Source organism: Apteryx rowi, unplaced genomic scaffold (assembly GCF_003343035.1).
Source record: "Apteryx rowi isolate R43461 unplaced genomic scaffold, aptRow1 scaffold_34, whole genome shotgun sequence".
In the NCBI taxonomy this organism is placed as follows: domain Eukaryota; kingdom Metazoa; phylum Chordata; class Aves; order Apterygiformes; family Apterygidae; genus Apteryx; species Apteryx rowi.
In genome coordinates, this window is record NW_020449863.1 from 2,838,111 (window position 1) to 2,856,542 (window position 18,432).

General features: G+C 38.5%; 1 protein-coding gene across 1 annotated transcript in view; it reads right to left on the reverse strand.

Annotated features, from left to right (window-relative positions):
- HAAO (3-hydroxyanthranilate 3,4-dioxygenase) overlaps nucleotides 1-11,898 on the reverse strand; it is a 36,327-nt gene extending 24,429 nt beyond the window's left edge. The window contains exons 1-2 of the mRNA XM_026072295.1: nucleotides 11,662-11,898; nucleotides 7,239-7,317 (exon numbers count right to left, since the gene is read on the reverse strand). Of these exons, the coding sequence (XP_025928080.1) occupies nucleotides 7,239-7,317; nucleotides 11,662-11,741 (159 nt within the window). The 5' untranslated portion in view covers nucleotides 11,742-11,898. The remainder of the gene's footprint in view (nucleotides 1-7,238; nucleotides 7,318-11,661) is intronic.
- Between the last annotated feature and the right edge of the window lie 6,534 nt (nucleotides 11,899-18,432).

The following is an 18,432-nucleotide window of genomic DNA, read 5'->3' on the forward strand; positions in this document are numbered from 1 at the left end:
TCATTACAGAGTACCTCAGGCAAGGCTGACTGCTCATTGTACAGCATAAAGTGATCTGAGTGGAGAATTGGTCTCTCTTTCCTTTCAAAGAGCGCCGTCTTATCTAAAAACATAAGATTCTGACACTGATTATCACACAGGCCATTGGTAATAAGGCACCAGCAATGCGGAAATTGAAAGATCCTTTCTGAAGTACTGGGTTTTATAGTGGTATAGATACCCTATAACTACTGTAACTACTGAGAGCGCTATTACTGAACACTTGCACAAGCATGTTGACGAGGGAAAGGATGAGGATCTAACAACAGAGGCAGAATTTTATGCTGCTTGTGAACATGAATCACATGGATAAGCATCTTTCTGGTAATAAAAGACTGGAGGGGGAGGGCCATTCAGCTCAACAGTAGAGCATCACAGTCATAAGGAAAGATTCTTAACACAACACTGAATAGTGAATTAAAAGAATTGTTTTGCAGTTGGAAAGGAGGAGTGAGGTGGGCTGCAAATTGCCAATAAGTGTTTTTCTGTCTGAATGTAAATACTGCCTTTCACTGTAAATTAGTCTATTCTTCCAAACTTTTTTTCCTTGGAAAATGTCTGAGTGTTTCAGTCATCCATAAATTATCTGATGTCATTGTGATGTATACAAGTCACAGTAATTATTCAATCTACTGCTGTGCTTATATTATACTCTGAACTTTTATTGAGAAAACTATCAACTGTTTAATGTCTCAGTGAGTTACAGTCTGGGCCTACTTCATAGGACAGTCTAGTAATACAGTATTCTATTGTCTTTTTACTGGAATGTTATTCTTTTCTAAATGCTGACTGAGCTTTGCATTCTGGGCAAATCTAGCCTTTTCCTAAGTACCCCCCACCCCCCTCCAAAACCAGACCTGAGTAAGGAAGCACTGGTGTGTGTGTGTGTGTGTATGCATGTGTGTTTGTATACCTATACCTATATATATGTGCATGTGTGCATGTGTACGTGTGCGCGCATGTATATAGCGAGTAAGGCAGTGGCAGTAGAGTTCACGCTGCCTGCAAATATAACTTTCCTAATTGGTCTGTTTTTACTGGGGTAATGGATTTGGTATCTGTTCTCCTTGATAGTACTAAAAATCGAGGAAATCTGTGTAACATTTTTACTCTGTTAGCATTTTATTAATAGCATAATGCTTCTTGCTACATGTAATAGATGTATCCTTGCAGAAAAAGCCTACAATTTGTATATCACTACTGCATAGCAAGTCAAAATCAGGCAGGATTTGTCTTTCTAGATGAAGCATGTGGCTGAAGGAAGAAATAAAGTCTGTTCAGAAGTATTTTCATCCCTTTTATTATGAAATATGCTTATTTATAAATATTTTCTTTGACTTTTTACACTTCCTTCTTTTCTTCCTTTCTCTTTCCCAGACTCTTGTCTGTCTTCTAGCTCTTTCTTAATTATTATGTGGCACCTTCCTGTTACTATTACACTAAAACCTCCTCTTCCTTCTCATTAATTCTCATCTGACCTCTAAAAGTTATAAGCCACCTAGAAGTCATTCTTTATGTGAAGCATAAAATTTTCAAAATTGCTGATTGTTGAATACCTCCATTAAAAGCTGCAGATATACCTCTGAAAACTGAATTGAAAGCCCATCAAGACTGCGACCGTTTATTTTTTGTCCCAGTTCCCTTCAATTCTCTTTATTGTAGGAGAACTGCATTCCCCTTCCCTGTCTGCTTCACCCTTATTCATCATGCTTCAAACCAGACAGTATTGTGTTAAGCTGCAGTGAAAGGCAGCATGGCCAGTGCTGAATCACTGTCAAGTCTGTGAAGAGGTTTTCCACCCAATTATGCAGACTCTGACTGGCCCTTCCAGAAAAAAAGAGTGGTGGTGCACAGAGGTGGGAGTTCACTGTTCCCTTTAGTAGAAGAGTCGCTGAGGTTGCTTGTCTTGGTCAGATCATTTCACCAGGGGAGTAGAAAGTACAGATACTGCCTTAAAAAGAGCAGTATCATCCCTGCCATATTAAGGTTGTGGGAACTGTATTGGTCTTTCATCCAGATATGTGGATCCTAACAGAGTAAAGAAGGAAGCATGTAGGAGGGGAACTCAGCTTTTCTACCTGGATTGCTTATGCCAATGAAAATATAAGTCTGTTTTATTTTATGTGCAGCACTGTAGTGTAGGGCTTGCTAATTTAGATACAACTTTGACATGAAACGCTGCCTAGATGTAGTACCCCAGAGCTCTGTGCTGGCGCTTGGGGCTGTGAGCTTGCATGGACCTCTAAAGATATCTGCAATTTGCAGCGTACTTTGAGTGCTGCTTCTGAAAGTGGAATTCGGGATTGCTCAGCCCCTTGTGGGATTAGGCTCTGACTTGGCATATTGCTTGTCATTGGCTTGTATTGCCTGTCAGATTGTTAAGCACTAAATTAATTTGCAGAGCAAATCAAATTCTGATGTGGGAGTAGAGTTTGGGTGTTCTCCAGACTTCAGCAGTAACTCATCTATATGAGCACAGAAAAACAATTTTCTCCCTTTCTCATCAAAAGGTTTTTTAGCCATCAGAAGTCTGGAAGGCAAGCTGATGAGAAAGGCAGAGAAAACTGGGGAGGGGGGGGAGGGGCTGTTTTTTTTTCTGCTCCTTCACATCAGTCACCTGTGAAACATGTATACTGGCCAAGACTCATCCCAACAATTTTATGCAGCAAACTTATTTCTGAAGATGCAATCTCCTTCTGATGTGAAAGGATCGATCACCACTCTTATTGCTCTGTAATAGATTCTTTGTTTTTTATTAAGAATATTTAAAGAGTTTTCACAGAATTTGTTGGGTTTTTTTGTGTTTTTTAAAAATGTAAAGGAGCAAAAAGGTTTCTCTTGCTTTGCTGAATGTTTCACATTTTTAGCTGGGAGATCAGCACTGCAGTACCACCTACTGGAATGCTCACCCTGTCCCCTTTTTCCCCTGCTTCTTAGGCATCCAAGGTCCCCATACAATATGAAAGGAGAATTAAGTTGCTAGGGTAGAGTCTCTCAAAGCATGCTGAATAGAGAGCAGCATAAGCTAGAGGAAGGGGTCAGGCTTCATCTAAGCTGGTGATCTGTCAGAAATTGGAGCCAAGTCCCACTTGTGGTGTGTATGTGAGGAGAGGAGAAAAAGAGAAGTCAAAACTCACGCTAGAAAACTTGGATCATCTGTGGCAGATGTGACTTCAAATCTGTATCATGTTTCAGAGTAAGACTTAAGCTACATCTCAAGTAGACAGGGTGGAACATATACACAAACAGTGTAGATATGGTGGAGGAAGCTGAAGGGATTGGCCAAGGTGATCAGAAGAGAGGGAATTTCTGTTCTGAGAATCCCCTTTAGAACTCCAGAATAAGGGCTCTGACCCATGCCATGGTGTCAGTACTTAGGTGGCTGTATGTACATCCATAGGAAACAACCTAGGTGCTGTGAGCAGAAACTTAGGATAAAATCTATACAGCACAATAACAAGCAGGGCTTATAAACCCTAGTGGAATATTGTGCTAAGGCAAATGTGTTGCAGGTGGCAGATTAAGAGCTGATTTGAATTCTCTGCATGGAACTGCACTGTTTTATGTAGATTCAACATCAGGTGCAAAGAGAACAGAAATTGTTAAGAAATTAAAGGCAGTAATTTGAAATTCATTGTGTTTAAGTGATGAACTGAAGTGGGTAAAGAGGAGCCCTAATTACTTTTGTGATCCTAGATTTAGATGTAAGCGTATCTCATCTTCCCCCCAAAGCAGCCCATGCAATGCAGTAAATAAAATCTCAAATTGTTTTTACTATAGTTAGGCTTTGCTATGATCATGGTGTTTATCTGCCATTAACTCTCTCCAAAATAAAACAGCCCCTTCAGTTTTCACTTTAGGCATTTCTGGGAAGTTATATGATGAATTTATAAGATAGAGAACTATAGCTTTTTTCCCATTCAGGCTTCACAAGTAAGCTAAAATGCTGGTAAATATTCCATGAAGTCTGTGAGCCTTAACTGCTCTTGTCACAAATGTTCTGGCATGATGAAAAGATCAAGAGACAAAGGTATGTCCAGGACTGTTCCCTGGTACCTGGAATATACCTACATGGGGCTGAGCATCATCTCAGGTCTGCCACAGATTAACTCTGCCATAGATAACTTTCTTATTTATAAAATCTATCTATCTGATGGAAAACAGTGTTCCAAGCATATGAGACAGTAATTATGTGCAGAGGAATGGCAAACAAGGAGTGCTGAACAGAAAATGAGAAAGGAAGAAAATGTCAAGTTAAATACTTAGGAAACTCCTGCTGGCTGAGAGCAGGGAAAAAAATTGTTCGAGACTAGCCACTGTTTTTGTCTAAATTAAATGTTTAGCAGACACCCCTCAAAGAGTTTGAAGAGATTTCAAATTTAGTCTTCAGTTTTTCTCATAATTAGCCAGTCAGAACTGATCTTCCCAATACATCTGCACTTTAAAGGCTCCAGCAGAGAACAGTTTGGGAATGGGAGCACCTTCCTAAGTCCTCATCTCTACAAGTGAACCCCTTGCTGCTGCAAACTGCAGGCTGACAAGCACTAGGTTAGTTGTGCTACAAGAGACATGATAAGCTATGTGTGCTCACAGGCTTGAAAAAAATGACTGAACAGATATAAACAACCCTAAAATTAACTTTTTTTTCCGAACCAACTTTTTTTCTGTCAGAGCAATACTGGTAGGATACCAGCAACTAAATTTGCAAAAGGGCCTTCGTGATCTGTCTTGTTAACAGGATTCCTATATTTGGGGCTTCAAATTATCGCTTAGAACTATAAATGACTTTTTGCCTGCCAAAAGAATGAGCTGAACATCAATACACATAGATATGCTCTTTAGAAGTCCATGTTTGAAAATTAAACTTCTCATGGCAAGTGTCAAATTTGTTGTACCAAAGCTGAGATTCATTATGGCTGTAATACAAATTTTCTAGGAAAGCTAATTGATAATAAACTCAAGAACATGAAAACAATACAGTAATAACTGGCCATTGCACAGGAGATATACTCTTACCTGTGATTAACGAATAGGAAACACTTGCTATATGCCAAACAATATCATGTCAGCGATCTAGAAGTTTCAGTCACTGAGAAATGTATCAGTACACAAAGAAGGAATGAATACTGAATTTGGTAAGGTCTTCAACTGAGCAGCTCATACATGAAAAAGCTAAAATTATTACAAAAGTTATCATCTCATTTGTCATTAATAATGAAATATCAAGCAGAAAATACATTCTATCATTTTAATTTCAGTAGCTCTGAAAAGCATCCTCATTATAGATTCATTATAGGAGATGACAGACTATAGAGGGGAAGGATGGGCTTGGAGTGACATATAGTAGTCCATGTGTTGCTTGCTTTCTGGCACAGTGGGAGGAAAAAAAACAATCAAAACCAAGTCTAACTTGGGAACATGTTCTTTTATTGGGAAACTTTGTGCCTCACAAATCTTCTCTAATGAAAAGATATGTATTTGAAGGATTAATTAGATCATAGGAGGGTCTGGTAAAATGCTATGGTGAAATGTAATGTGTGATTATACCCTATCTATATAAAATCAGACAAAATGGGTCAGTACTTCTGATTTGTATATTGCTAATTCGCTTATGTTATAGGAGTACAAATGGGATCCATGATGGGAATTTTACATTTCCATTTGCAATCACTAAGTAATTGTGGGGAAAATTGCTATGTAATATATTGATACCTAATTTTTTGAAACATAGCTGAATTAGAGATAACTTACTAGACTGTTGCATACTTATATAAATTATGCCTCTACAGATATGACTAACTTTTTGTATTGTTGGAAACCCATATAATGGAATTAGACTTATTAAACGTGGGGCAAATTCCTCTCAAACACATGAAGATCTTGCAAAGAAAAACAAAAACTGACAAAAATGGTACTCATCTTATTTCATTTTCAAGGAAGGAGAGGACAAATTTTGAAAACAAAACAGGACAGGAATTGATCGAGGACTAAAGACTATGCAGGATGAACTGGGAGATGCGGGGAGGGACAAGATGATAAAGACATGCCTGGGCTGACAGCCAATGGTGGCCTGTAAGACTATTGTGGCAATGCAATGTTGGCAGGAGTCGGAGCAGTGACAAGCTAGCACCCACTCTTTCGGAACAGTACAGGTGTAACAGCCACAAACACTATATTACACAATTATAACAGAAAATGGATAAAAGTTTTAGTGAAATGAATTTCTATTGTGAGATTCAATGGTAAGTAAATCCAAAATTTTGTGGTTTTTTAAGAGTAAATATTGAACTTGACTCAACTGCCTTGAACTGTTCAGATGTTTAGCCTTGGATTTTCAAAGGTACTTAAAATTAGGTGGCCAAATTCTGTTGGAATTGAATGAAATTTAATTACTCTGCTGAGAAGCAAGGCAAATTGTCTCCCACCCTGAAGTCCGTCCTTCTGGCCTTCACTGTCTCCTTTCGCTCAGGGTTCATCAGAGCCAGCTGTGATGTCTCTGTACTAGCACAGCAGAGATGTCCTTAGGGCTAGCTGACAACTTTGTGATAAAGGCAATACAAAGGACATGTAAATTTTGATAGGCTTCTACTCTTTCTATGTATATTCTGTGCTTGGCCCAATGGCTACTCACAGCTCAAAGCAGTGGGACGAAGGCTTTCTTTTGATACACAAGATGTGCAGAAAAGAGGGTTGTTTTGAAAAATATTTAGCAATTCCATTCTTATCCTTCCAAAACTGAATGAAAGCTGAAAATGCTGATATTTTTCACAAGCAAAAAGTCTAGGAAAATGTAACTTCAGGCCAATCAAAATATTTAATTTTCATTTTTGAAATTCACAATTGCTCTTTTGAAATACAGATCTTCTATTCTATAACAAAATATAACTTTAAAAACATCCTTTCCTTTCCAAAGTGTTGTTCCAAAAAGCTGAAATGAGACATTTTGATGCTGTCAGAACATTTTCTCTAGTTTCCTGTTGAAAATGAATTATAGCAAAATAGATCTGATATCATCAAGTGTTTGTTTCAAAGGACAAGCACAGATGGTGCATGGGTCTGTTTAAGTCTTTGAATAGCTCTAATAAATACAACACTATTGAGCTCGGCATTGCTAATCTGTAGCTGTAGCATCAAAAGTACCTGCATTCTATAGACACAGATCAATTAAAACAGCAAAATGTAAATGACCTACAGATTACCTCTTCTCCTTCTTCAATATGATAATCTTTTCTTTCATTTGGCCCCCCAACAAACATCACATTCAATTGATAGCGATGCCTAGAAAAGAAAAGTGACATTTTAAAGCTACCTCTGCTCATGGCATTCTTTATTGCATATAAAGTGTTGGGGTTTTTTTTAATGCTTTGAGGACAGCGAGTCAGTGAAAGAATGATGAGTGACAAGCAACATCTGGAATGAGAATTCAAAAGACCTAAGTGTATCTCCCAGTTCTGCCACTGGCCAGCTAGGTAACCCTTTACCTCCCTACTGGTGTTTCAGTAGGCCCAGCTATGAAAAGGGGATAAAGATGTTAATCAGCTGTGGAAAGAGCTTTGAGTTTTAAAGACAAAAGATGCCATGTAAGAAACAGAAAGACAGAAAAATGTCTTTTCAATGTTATCTGCTCAGATAAGAATTTTATAAACGTAAAGCACTTCCTGAGCTAATAAAGGTAAAGCCATACTTTTTTTTCTGTTGATTGAACTACTAGTGATATTGATGGTAGGAATTCTCAGCTACTTTCTCTTCCATTTACATTGGTTTTGCTAAGGTCAACAACGTTACAGTGGTTTCTTTGTGGTTGTAATTGATTCAGAAAAGGAGATTCAGGCCCTCTATCTTAATTTGGTAACCCTTTAGAGATGCAGTGAGCACTTCCCTTGGCTGTCACAAAGCCTTGATATCACTTTGATTATCTACCAGTACACTTGCACTGATAAAGAAGTAAGGCAGCAATTTTTCATTTGCTGTGTATGGCAAAAAGCCCTACAAGCCAGGTGTGTTAACTCTGATCCAAAATTTGCTAAAGCTCAGTTCAACGTGCATACTGAAGGATGTTGACTCCTGCTTTTCTCTGTGAGGAGATTCAGGGCAATACGCTAGCTAACAGGAGATCCTAGTGATACAGAACCAGTAGAGCTCCACTCCCCTGCAGCACAGCGGATGACAGCAGAAAGCCACAGAGGAAGGGAAGACCAACTTGCCTCCAAGTCAGCACTTTGTAAGTCTTAGTTGAGAGACGCTGAACTATTCTGAACTGCTGAACGTATATATTTGCTCTACTACCATGATCATGTTTACTTCAAAGAGCATTTAAATGATACTGAACAACACAGTAGGGATTAGTGAAGAAAAAATAGTAATAGTGACAAACATTTCCTTGGTCAAATAAAACCTAAAGAGTTAAATTAGATTACAATACTTAATTTGACCATTTTCATGGTAGGAAGCTGTATAAATTATGGCACTTGACTTCATGCCAACATCTTAAAACAAGGAACTGAAATTACAGCTGTTTGTACCATGAAGATTTAATATTTCATTTTCAAAGACACACTGAAATACTTCTGCATTAAGGAACCTTTCTAGTAAAGCCAAGCAGGAAGGCCAGAACAGTAACAACATAGCTAATAATTCATAAAATAAAACAAAATGAAAGCTGCAGAATACAGTAAGAGAAAGATAACCTATGGATATCTTGTAACCTACTTTTAAGAGGAGTTAATTTTATAGAAACCTGTTTGGTTTACTCAAATGTTTTATTTTATTAGTTCAATAATTAAAAAAGAAAAATATTGCCCTTAAATCATTGTTGTTTTTGCTAAAATATTTGGCAGATCTACCATTAATTTTGTTACCCTATGGGTTTAGTTTGGTTTTATATAATAAACAGACAACTGTGGGTTAATTATTCCTATCATTATCAATTATATAATGAGACCATCAAAAAATTCCAGCTATCAAATACAAACAAGAATTCCAAGAGGTTTGTTTGTCCATACTGCTTAATAAAGCTGTACAGTTAATGTAATTGCATAAAGTTAAGAAGAAAACTGAAACTACTTTTCTTCCTTGTGATTTTAGAGGTGTATGCTAGTTTGGCAAATAGTACTCAGTTTGGTGAGTATCCTAAAGGCTTCAGGGGTGTGGAAATTACTTGATTGCATTATTTTATTTTTAGATTGAGGTACTAATCAATGGATTATTTTTTGAAGTTTTAGATACTCTTGTATTTCTCTTCTTAATCATGTAATGAAAATGTTATCAGCAGGCAACCTTTTTAGAACCTCACAAGACCATGAAGAATTAGACATCCCATGACCACAGGGAGGTCTCTCTATGATAAGTATCGTATTCTGGAATGCTAAGAAGAGCTTTAAAATTGCCATTGCTGCACTGTAAAAATCTGCCATGTCAGGGTGTCTGATTTTGCACTAATTGCCCTTCTAATAAGTATTTAAACTTGCAAGATAACATGATTAAAATACATACAGTTAAATTGCAGGTCTTGCATTGTATCCTTTTCTTGACTTTGGTAAAATTCTAAGCAGATGGTGATCAGAAATTGAGATGTTATTATGAAATCCCCAAAAGGTATTTAAAACTTTTAATGCTCTCAACTGTATAAAGGATAACTGAATGAAAGTTTGAAAGCCCTAACAAATTTAGAGACCAAAAATCCTATTGATTTGCTATAAGATCTAGATTTGAACTGTTCATTCTTTTTTGAAACTTAGGGTCATAAGTTACCTAGCTGTTTTGAAGTGGTTGCCTTCTTGTGATGTAGAAGGCAGTGAGATGATTGCTTTATACATCTGTACTCAGTACATAAAGGACCAAAGCCTTTGAAAAAGAGTTAGAAATCTATTAGTCACTTCTTGGTAAATTGCCTGAAACCCTTTGCAAAATCCTGAAAACATTTAGATAACACCAGAAGCAGGTGGTGAGAGACTCAGAATCCATATAGTAGATGATTTTTCTCTTCTTCACAGGGAGAAGCTACATTGAAGACATGGATTTTTTTTGGGGGGGGAGGAAATCTATGCAATTTTTATCATTAAAAATGTTCCTCGTTTCAGTGTGGCTTGTAGTAATGGTTGTGGGGAAGACTTGTCAATACTGACTGCTTAGGGATGTAAGTGACCTTCTGACCTCTGATAGATTTCATGTTCCAGAGAAATTTTACTTCAGGATTGCACGGAAGTGCTGGTAGGGGGTGCAGAACAGTGCAGTAATAACAAAAAAAGGTTCCTCTTACTGATAAAGAAAGAAAAATACGAATATTCAAAATACTGGAAAATGATAAAATTGTACATGATCAGCTTTGGTAAGCTTTAGAAATGGCTATACTTTACAAAATGCTTGCAAAATCGATTCTGAAAATGAAAGAAATGAAAGCACTTGCAAAGAGAAAAAGCATTCTTCATTCTCTCCAGTGTGAAACTACTGGAGTGAAGCAAATCTCATGCTTTCTCAGTTGGAATATACAGCTGTAGGTTCAACACAGACATCTCACTAAGGATGTGCCCTTTACCTTGTTTTTGTCTTGCAACCATTATTTTGAAAAGCAAACACTTATATCTGTGAATGGAAATTAGTATCACTTCTATAGTAGAAGACGTGCCCATTCAGCTTTTGAGCAGATGTAGCACTTCAGTGCAGGGCAACAGGCATGTTCTTTGGTGCTTTTTCTGTAACAATTTTTATTGCACTGTGTTTTTAAAGAAACATCAGTATATGTAGCCCAGTTGTCACATTTTTCTTTCTAGTGAGAATCCTTTCTTATGAAAACCTGTGAGTATATATAGAGTTTTGGAAGAAATATGTTGTCCTCTACTTCACTGACAAACCCTTGCTAATATTATGACTAGAAGGAACCACACACTGGACGATGTACACTGGAAGTCATTCATGAGCTTTGACACTGAAAAGATGCATTTTATAAAACTGCATAATAATGCCCACAACTTTTTTTTTTTTTTTTTTTTTTTTTTTAATTGTCTCATTCAGGATGGAGTTTATAGCTCTGAGGTGATCTCAAGCATTGCCTCATCAACTTCACTGAACAGAGTCCTACCCTGCCTTGATAGCTCTGGAAGTGCCCTGGGAACCTGCTCTTCCTGCGCTCCTCCCCCTCCTTTCTCCTTATCTTTAAGTGATATGTCCTGCCACTTTTGATTGCTCCTGTATATTCGGCTCCTCTGTAATGCTGGAATGACTCTCAGCAACTTGGGCAGCTGTTTCAGGTTGTAATATGGTAGCATCAGTTTGTTAGCTAAATCTTAATCATTTGTGGATGGGATGCCATCTGCTCTGATTTTATTGTCACAGGGCCTGAAACAAAGTTCCTTGAAGTCAGTCCTGTTGCCTACAAGAGGCTTTGAATCAGGGCAAATATTTTATATTCAAGCTGATCCTTAACAGCTTCTACAGATTTACTACAAAACAGATTTCAGGCATTTTCTGTCTTTTGAAATGGCAGTCTGACTCTGACTGCAATCAGAGAGGAACTTGCACTTCCTTACTAACCTTTCCCATGCATGCATTTTAGCAGTTTCCTATTATAGCGAAGAATATTTATATCTAAGAACTGGGTAAAAAAAATTTTTTTCATTTACTTACATAAGTTTATTGCACACAGGTGGCAAAAAGGCAGCTTTGTTTTCTTCTATCCATTTTCTTACATTTACAAGAAGCTCCATGGTCCATCAGCTGTGAAACTTTTGAGGAAGATGTTAGAGTTTGCAGAGTGCTCTTTCAGTGGGCAAACTGCATGTGACTCCATCCCCAGAGCTCAGGGGATTGGTTGGTGTGAGAGGTGTCTTCAGGCTTGAGTGTCAATAGGGACAGGTCCATCAACCAAAGGTTACTTTGTAAAGAGTACTAGTGCTCCAGCTGCTTGGCTAATAATTGACTAGTGCTTTTTAAAAAATATTTTCATCAGACACTCATTTTGCCCACAAGAAGTTGCTTAATTCTCTTTATTGCATCAACTGGAGTGTTACTTCTGTCTAGGGGAATTGCTTTGTAACACAGACAAACTGACAGAAGAATGGGCAAGATTTGGGCATGCACACCCTTCAAGTCTGATACAGACACAGCAGATTTCAAAGCAAAACACAAGCTGAGAGCAGTTGCTCAAAGTTTAGCGTTTTTATATATGTATATATACATATATATCCTGTGTATGTATTTACATGCATACATATATACACTTACATATCAGATCACCTCTGAAAGAAAAGGTAGTTCCCAGCAGTGGAGATATTCAGATGTTAGTATGGGGATATGAAAAAGGTTTGGTGATTTTTTTTTTTTTTTTTTTTGGCCGGGGGGAGAGTAGAGGTGATAACAAAGGCTAGAGGAAGGAGTGTAACAAGACTTTGTAAGCTCCTATTAGGCATGCAGGTAGAGTTCAAACCAAGTACAAATCATGTGTATATGTAAGATTTATAATGTATGACCATACATTCTGAAGTGTCCAGTATTGTGAATGGAGAATTTTATGTACATATGTAGAGACTTTTGAAATTGCATTCCTTTAAGATACCACTATGGAAACCTGTCAGACTGCAAAACATCCTCCCTGAGGCAAAGTAGTCTTACTTTGTGAAAGAAGACTCCTTTTCTGGGCAGGTCTGTTGACTATTATAATGTGTCTCTGTTAATGTCCTTTTTACAAGGAGATGCCACGAGCCGAGCCGCTAAAACTAGTGCTGCTTCACCGGTGTTAGCAGTGAATGGGAGTCAAAGTCTGGCCCAGTCCTACTCAGAGGTAGGTTAGATAGCAGTCTTGTTTACTCTGCAGGCCTCAATATGACTCATACAGATATAACTACATTTGGCACTAAACTGGAATTAGTGGCTAAATTCAAAGATTATGGATTTGATCTCTTTTCATATCCTCCTGTCAGCTGCCTCCCACGTGTTTGAGGCTCGATAATAGAGCCCCACTTCCTTTTCTCACCTCCCCTCAAGCTTCTCAGGCTGAACATTTGAGGGCGTGTAAGTGAAAATACTGGGATCTTCTTCTGCTAGATAACAAAAAGAAAGATGTCCCTTGCATTTTTGAAACCAAAGGACACTGTCCATAAATGCTCATTTTAATTTCATCCACATTTTGTCACTGTTGTAGCAGAGCTTGTTAGAGAGCCGAGTATGATTCTGTGATGCCTTTGGGGAAAGCACAGTATGTTGCCATCAAATTATTGGGCAAATGAGAAACTGAGAATTATCAGGCATTGCATATTCAAAACCAGGTCTGTATTATTCTTTATTCCCTTACTAGTTTCTGTTCCAAGTCTACACAGTTCCTACAGGATTGCTCACTCTGTTCCTCTTCCTGCCCCCATTTTTAGTAAGTAAATGTACAAACATTTCTTATCAGCCTTAGAATACATGAAGCGGGTGGTTGATGAAAAACCCCAAGCCATTACAAAATGTTAGAGCTTTTTAGCTGCTGTTGATGTAGCTTAGTCTTCCTATTACATCTATATTATGTTTAGGGCGTGGGTACATATGGATATAATATGATTTGTTTAAAAATGAATTGTACATCCTCCCTGGCCTGTGCATATGAAGCAGTTCAGCTGCTGGAGTGAAGAATCAGTATGCTGGAATGGTACAAATCTGGGAGTTCTTTAGCTTATACCATTATAATTTTCCTATGGAAAGAAACACTGACATGTGAGTTTGAATGAAGGTTGAGCTAACACCATGCCCTTATTCCAGTAAGTATAAGGGTTTCTCTCTTTTCTTTACGTTCAACTATATCACTTCTTTGAATTTTAGTTTAAACTACTCATATATTTGATCAAAAAAAACTCCATTTATTCTGTGATAAAAACAATCATACAGGGAATTACAGTTTAGTTATATTAGTATAATTGTAATTGCTGTCTGGTAATACTTTCCTCTGAAATAAGCCCAAAGTAATTATTATTTCAGTGAATTAAAAAAATCTAACATTATTTATTTAGCACATGAAATTTCTATCATCAGACTGACCACGGTGAGACATCAGCAAAGTCATTACTCCTGTTTTTGGACCTACAGACAGGGGCATTTCAGTGCTTTTGTACTGTAAGCTGCTGGCACACCATTTAGTTGAGAAGGAAACAGATCTTCCATTTAAAATACACTTTCATCTAGGGGAGTGTGACCCAGCCTGGTGGGACCAGAAGAACTGATGACAATTGCTTTTAATCACAAAGGTTTTGTAAAGCTCTACCTCATCATTATTAACATGTATTGCAGAGCAGGATTTCCATTTGTCTGGCATGAAAACCAAGAGCTTGTACAAAGCCGCAGCAGGGAAAACCACAGATCCTGGAATTGATCGAGCCAAGCCTTGTTCACCCTGGAATTAATGTGCCAGCTCTAAGTGCAGGGCTATTCTGTCTATAACCCCTATCCTAATCCCTAGTCTCCACTTTTATTCCACTAGACGGTTTTCTCTACAGATACTAGTACCTTGTATCCTGTCTCAGTCACAGGCTGATAAATCCATTTTGTGGCTACAGTGAGATGTGGAAAAACTCACAGCCAGACCCATTCACAGAGGAAACAAATGAAGTTCACTTACAAAATTTACCATTAGTATGAAGCTTAGGTCACTATCACAGGGTAGCATTTTCTGCAACCTTCTGAAATAAAAAGATTTTGAAGAATGCAGTTAATGGGCTTTCCATGCCTGTAACAGGCATAAGGGAATATCACTTTTTCTGTGAGAAGGGCTAATAAAGGTTCTGCGCAGCCTGGAAGTACTAGGCCAAGAAACCCCATTTCTGTGAAGTGTATTGGAAAGACAGAGGAAGGAGCCAGTGCTGCAGTCTCTGTGAGACTGAAGTAAATATGTATGCCTTGGGGCCTGGATTGTTCTGGCCAGTCTACCTTGCAATGGACTCTTCACAACCATCAAAGTCGATTCCAGAAGCCAGGTCTCAAGTTTCTGCTTTCACTTTCTGCTCAGACCCTGACTTTCATGCAAATGTAACAAATCTAATTTGTGAGCTTTTTTGCTGCCAGAGCCACGCAAGACTACTGAAGCACAAAACTGCTACACAAAAATAATTCATCTTTTGCATTGAGGGTGGGGGAAAACAGTGGTAGTGGAAAAACCGAGTTCAGCACCTCGTCTATTTTTCTGCTTTCCCTAATCACCAGACCTATGAGAGGCTTAAATTTACTAACTGGTGTCCAGCAAGCAGTGTATGATAACAAAAAGTACATTAGAAAAATTTTGACATAACTTTTCTGGTTAGAAGTATTTGGGTTTGCTGACCAACATTTTATCTCCATTAAAGTGATCTATATATTTGGTCATCTTTCTGTTACTCCCCATATTAATTTTATTCACCTAACGAAGTGATGGTAAAGAACTAGCACAGTTTACAGTCCCCAGGGAGGGGAGAGGGATACAGATGATACAGCGTGACTCCTTCCTGCCCCGGTTTGCTCATTCTAGTCTTGACAGCAAACAGCATTGTGAAAATTGATTCTTAAACCTTGTACCCAGAGACACGCAGAGGTTAACATTTTTTTCATACTTAGTGCTAACAAGTATTTTGAAAAATCTTCACCAGTGCAGGTTTGCATTCATCAGCAATTTGAGGAAATATCCTTTTAGTACTGTTTCAGCTTTGCCTTTCTGTCACTGTGTAATACAGAAACTGTGATTTATCTACTTTGGGGTTACACTAATGAAGCTATGTTGAACTGATAACCTGGAGAATCTGCAAGCAGCAGAAAGCAAGAAAGCAAATAACTTTCTGCAACATTAAGAAAGCTTTAACTTATACTTCTCCTTTTCCATTATTCTGAGGAAACTGGAAAAGGAAGAGAAGGATATGATTAACTAATCCATTTCACCTGCCTAAAAACTCTTCCTTATTCTATTTTTGGCCAATACTGTGCTTTTTTTGTTTGTTTTAAACCTTTCTTTGAGCACAAATATAAACAAACTGTTTTTTTAATTAAACATTATTTATATAATTTCTTGGATAAAAGAACTCTGAAGCTGCTGGAGTTGCATGAAATAAAAATTCTAATCAGCAACAAACCTGCTACTGAGCCCAGGTACAGTACTCCCACCTACATTCACCTGGCCAAATTTCACCGTTACATTTATAAGCACACTATCAAGGACCCTCAGTCTCTGTGAATCAAACAGCACAACAGAAGAGTTAAAGATCCTGTGAAATCTACTAGAATCGTCACTATTGCTATTACTTTTATGGGGAGGCTGATTAAAATAAAACAGTGGTCATTGCCATCTATATAGACACCAAAAGCAGACTCATTGAGTCCTCCCTCTTGCCTGAGTCTAAGGCTAACTCTGCATTAAAAAACTTGTCTGTATGTTCGTAACTTCAGTTATGATTCTTCTTGACAATTCTGTATTTCCCAGAAAGCACTTTTTGGATGAAATTAAGTTCACAGCAGTCTTTGCATGATATAGCATATTTTATTTGCTAGTGAAAGGACCTACTGCTAACAGTAACAAAGGTAGCTGCAGTTTTCTGGTATACCAACTAAACCTGTGTGATGATGTATAATTGCTCTAAGAAATGAACTGACAGCAGTTTTCCCTTCTTCTGTATGTCAGCCACCTTCATCAATGGTCAAATACAGCAACTGTATGTTATTCCCCCTGTCAGTGCTGTATATCACTGAAATATATTCTGAGTTATGCTCACAGTAACAGTACTGACAGCAAAACAAATTCCTTGTCAGCAAATGAGAAGCATCTTGCCTCCATCCAAACAAGTCTCAAAAGTTTTCAGCTCATTTATGAATCAGAGATAGGGGAGGAGGTAATTGCTTGGATAAAGTCATACATAACTCAGAATGTCAGAGCGGCTGGAGATCACTGCTATTTATTTAAAATTGGCTGTGAGTGCCTCTCACCTGCTGCCAGGCCATTAATATTTCAATTTTTAAGGCCATGGAAATCCAAGCACTTTTTGCTCCTTAGTGGAAGAATCATGCACTTTGTACTGAAATATCCAAAGCTTGCTCCTTTGCCCACAATAAAAGCAGATGTAGAAAGGAAGGTGTTTTCTAATAATAATATCAGCAACCCAACCGAGCTGTCCATGTTCTAGGAAAGTAAATATGGTGACAATGCTTAATGGCGGGTGGAAAAAAAAGAAAAAATATTTCTTTGTCTCAACCATGTAGCAGTATTGGAGCATTACTTGGTCTGCTGATGTCAGTTATGTTTTTAGCCTCTTCCTGCCACATAATGAAAGTGACAGAGCTAACTACAGAATAAATCCGTGTTAGCAGTATTCTTTAACAGGAAGTATAAGACTATGTTTTGTTTTTTTAATAACTGTTTGTAAGTAAATAATACATCACATACATATTGTGTTGTTTCTATTTATAAGTAATGTTAGTCTTTCAGATCTATTAATCATTTTCTTATCAGAGTACCTTACTCCATCCTTGAATTTTGGAAAATAGCAAGCCAAAACTTTCAGGTATTGAAACAAGCAGTTTAATTAGATGTTGTATATGCAGTGTCTTTGTATTACAGGCTCTCTGTGCTTGGGCTAAAGCAAGATGAAGTCAACATAAGGTAAAGTAAGCCCTTGATGAATTATTGATACAGGATAAAAACAATGTTTTTTGTTATCTCTATTAAACACCATTTAAAAAACATTTAACATGATTCCTTTTAAACCATACTACTTGATTCAAAAGTTTCAGCGCATCTCTCATATCACAAACAAAGGTGGTAAGGTAGCAAGTACTTTGAAATAGTACTTTCAAAGTCAAAGTGACTTTGAGTAGACTGCAAAGCTCTAGGCTATATGGTTAGTGATACTACAGGGATAATCATGTAATTTAGTGACTGTAATTAGTTGCTTTGACAGAAGCATAACATTTGTTTCCCGAGCAGTGCGAGTCAGGGTGAAGATGAACTCTATCGGCCTATAGCTAACGCGTTTCCCAAAGGCCGCTAGGAGGTCAGGACCCTCACGACCCAAGGCTTGTCGTAGCGGACGGCGCTACCGGCCTCCTCTGCCGAGCACCGGGCAGCAGCAGCGCGCCTAGGCTGCCTGTTCCAGCCGCTGCGCGGGCGGGAACGGCCAAGGAGCCGCAGCGCTCCCCGCCCGCCCGCCAACGGCCGCCGGCGCCGCGCAGCAGGCTCGCGCTCGACACGACTTTCTGCTGGCGGCGGGCGTTTGAGATAATGCCCCATTTTTTTTTTAAAGAAGTCCGTGCGAGCTGCTTCAAGGACACACCCTGCCTCAGGGAGCCGCCGCTTCGGTTCTTCCCGCCTTTCGCTGGAAAATCCCGTGCCGTCCCTGTGCGGCCGCTCGCCTGCTCGCTCGGCTTTTTCCCCCGCCCCCGCGCTGGCCGCCGCCGCCCAGCGGGCCCAGGGCT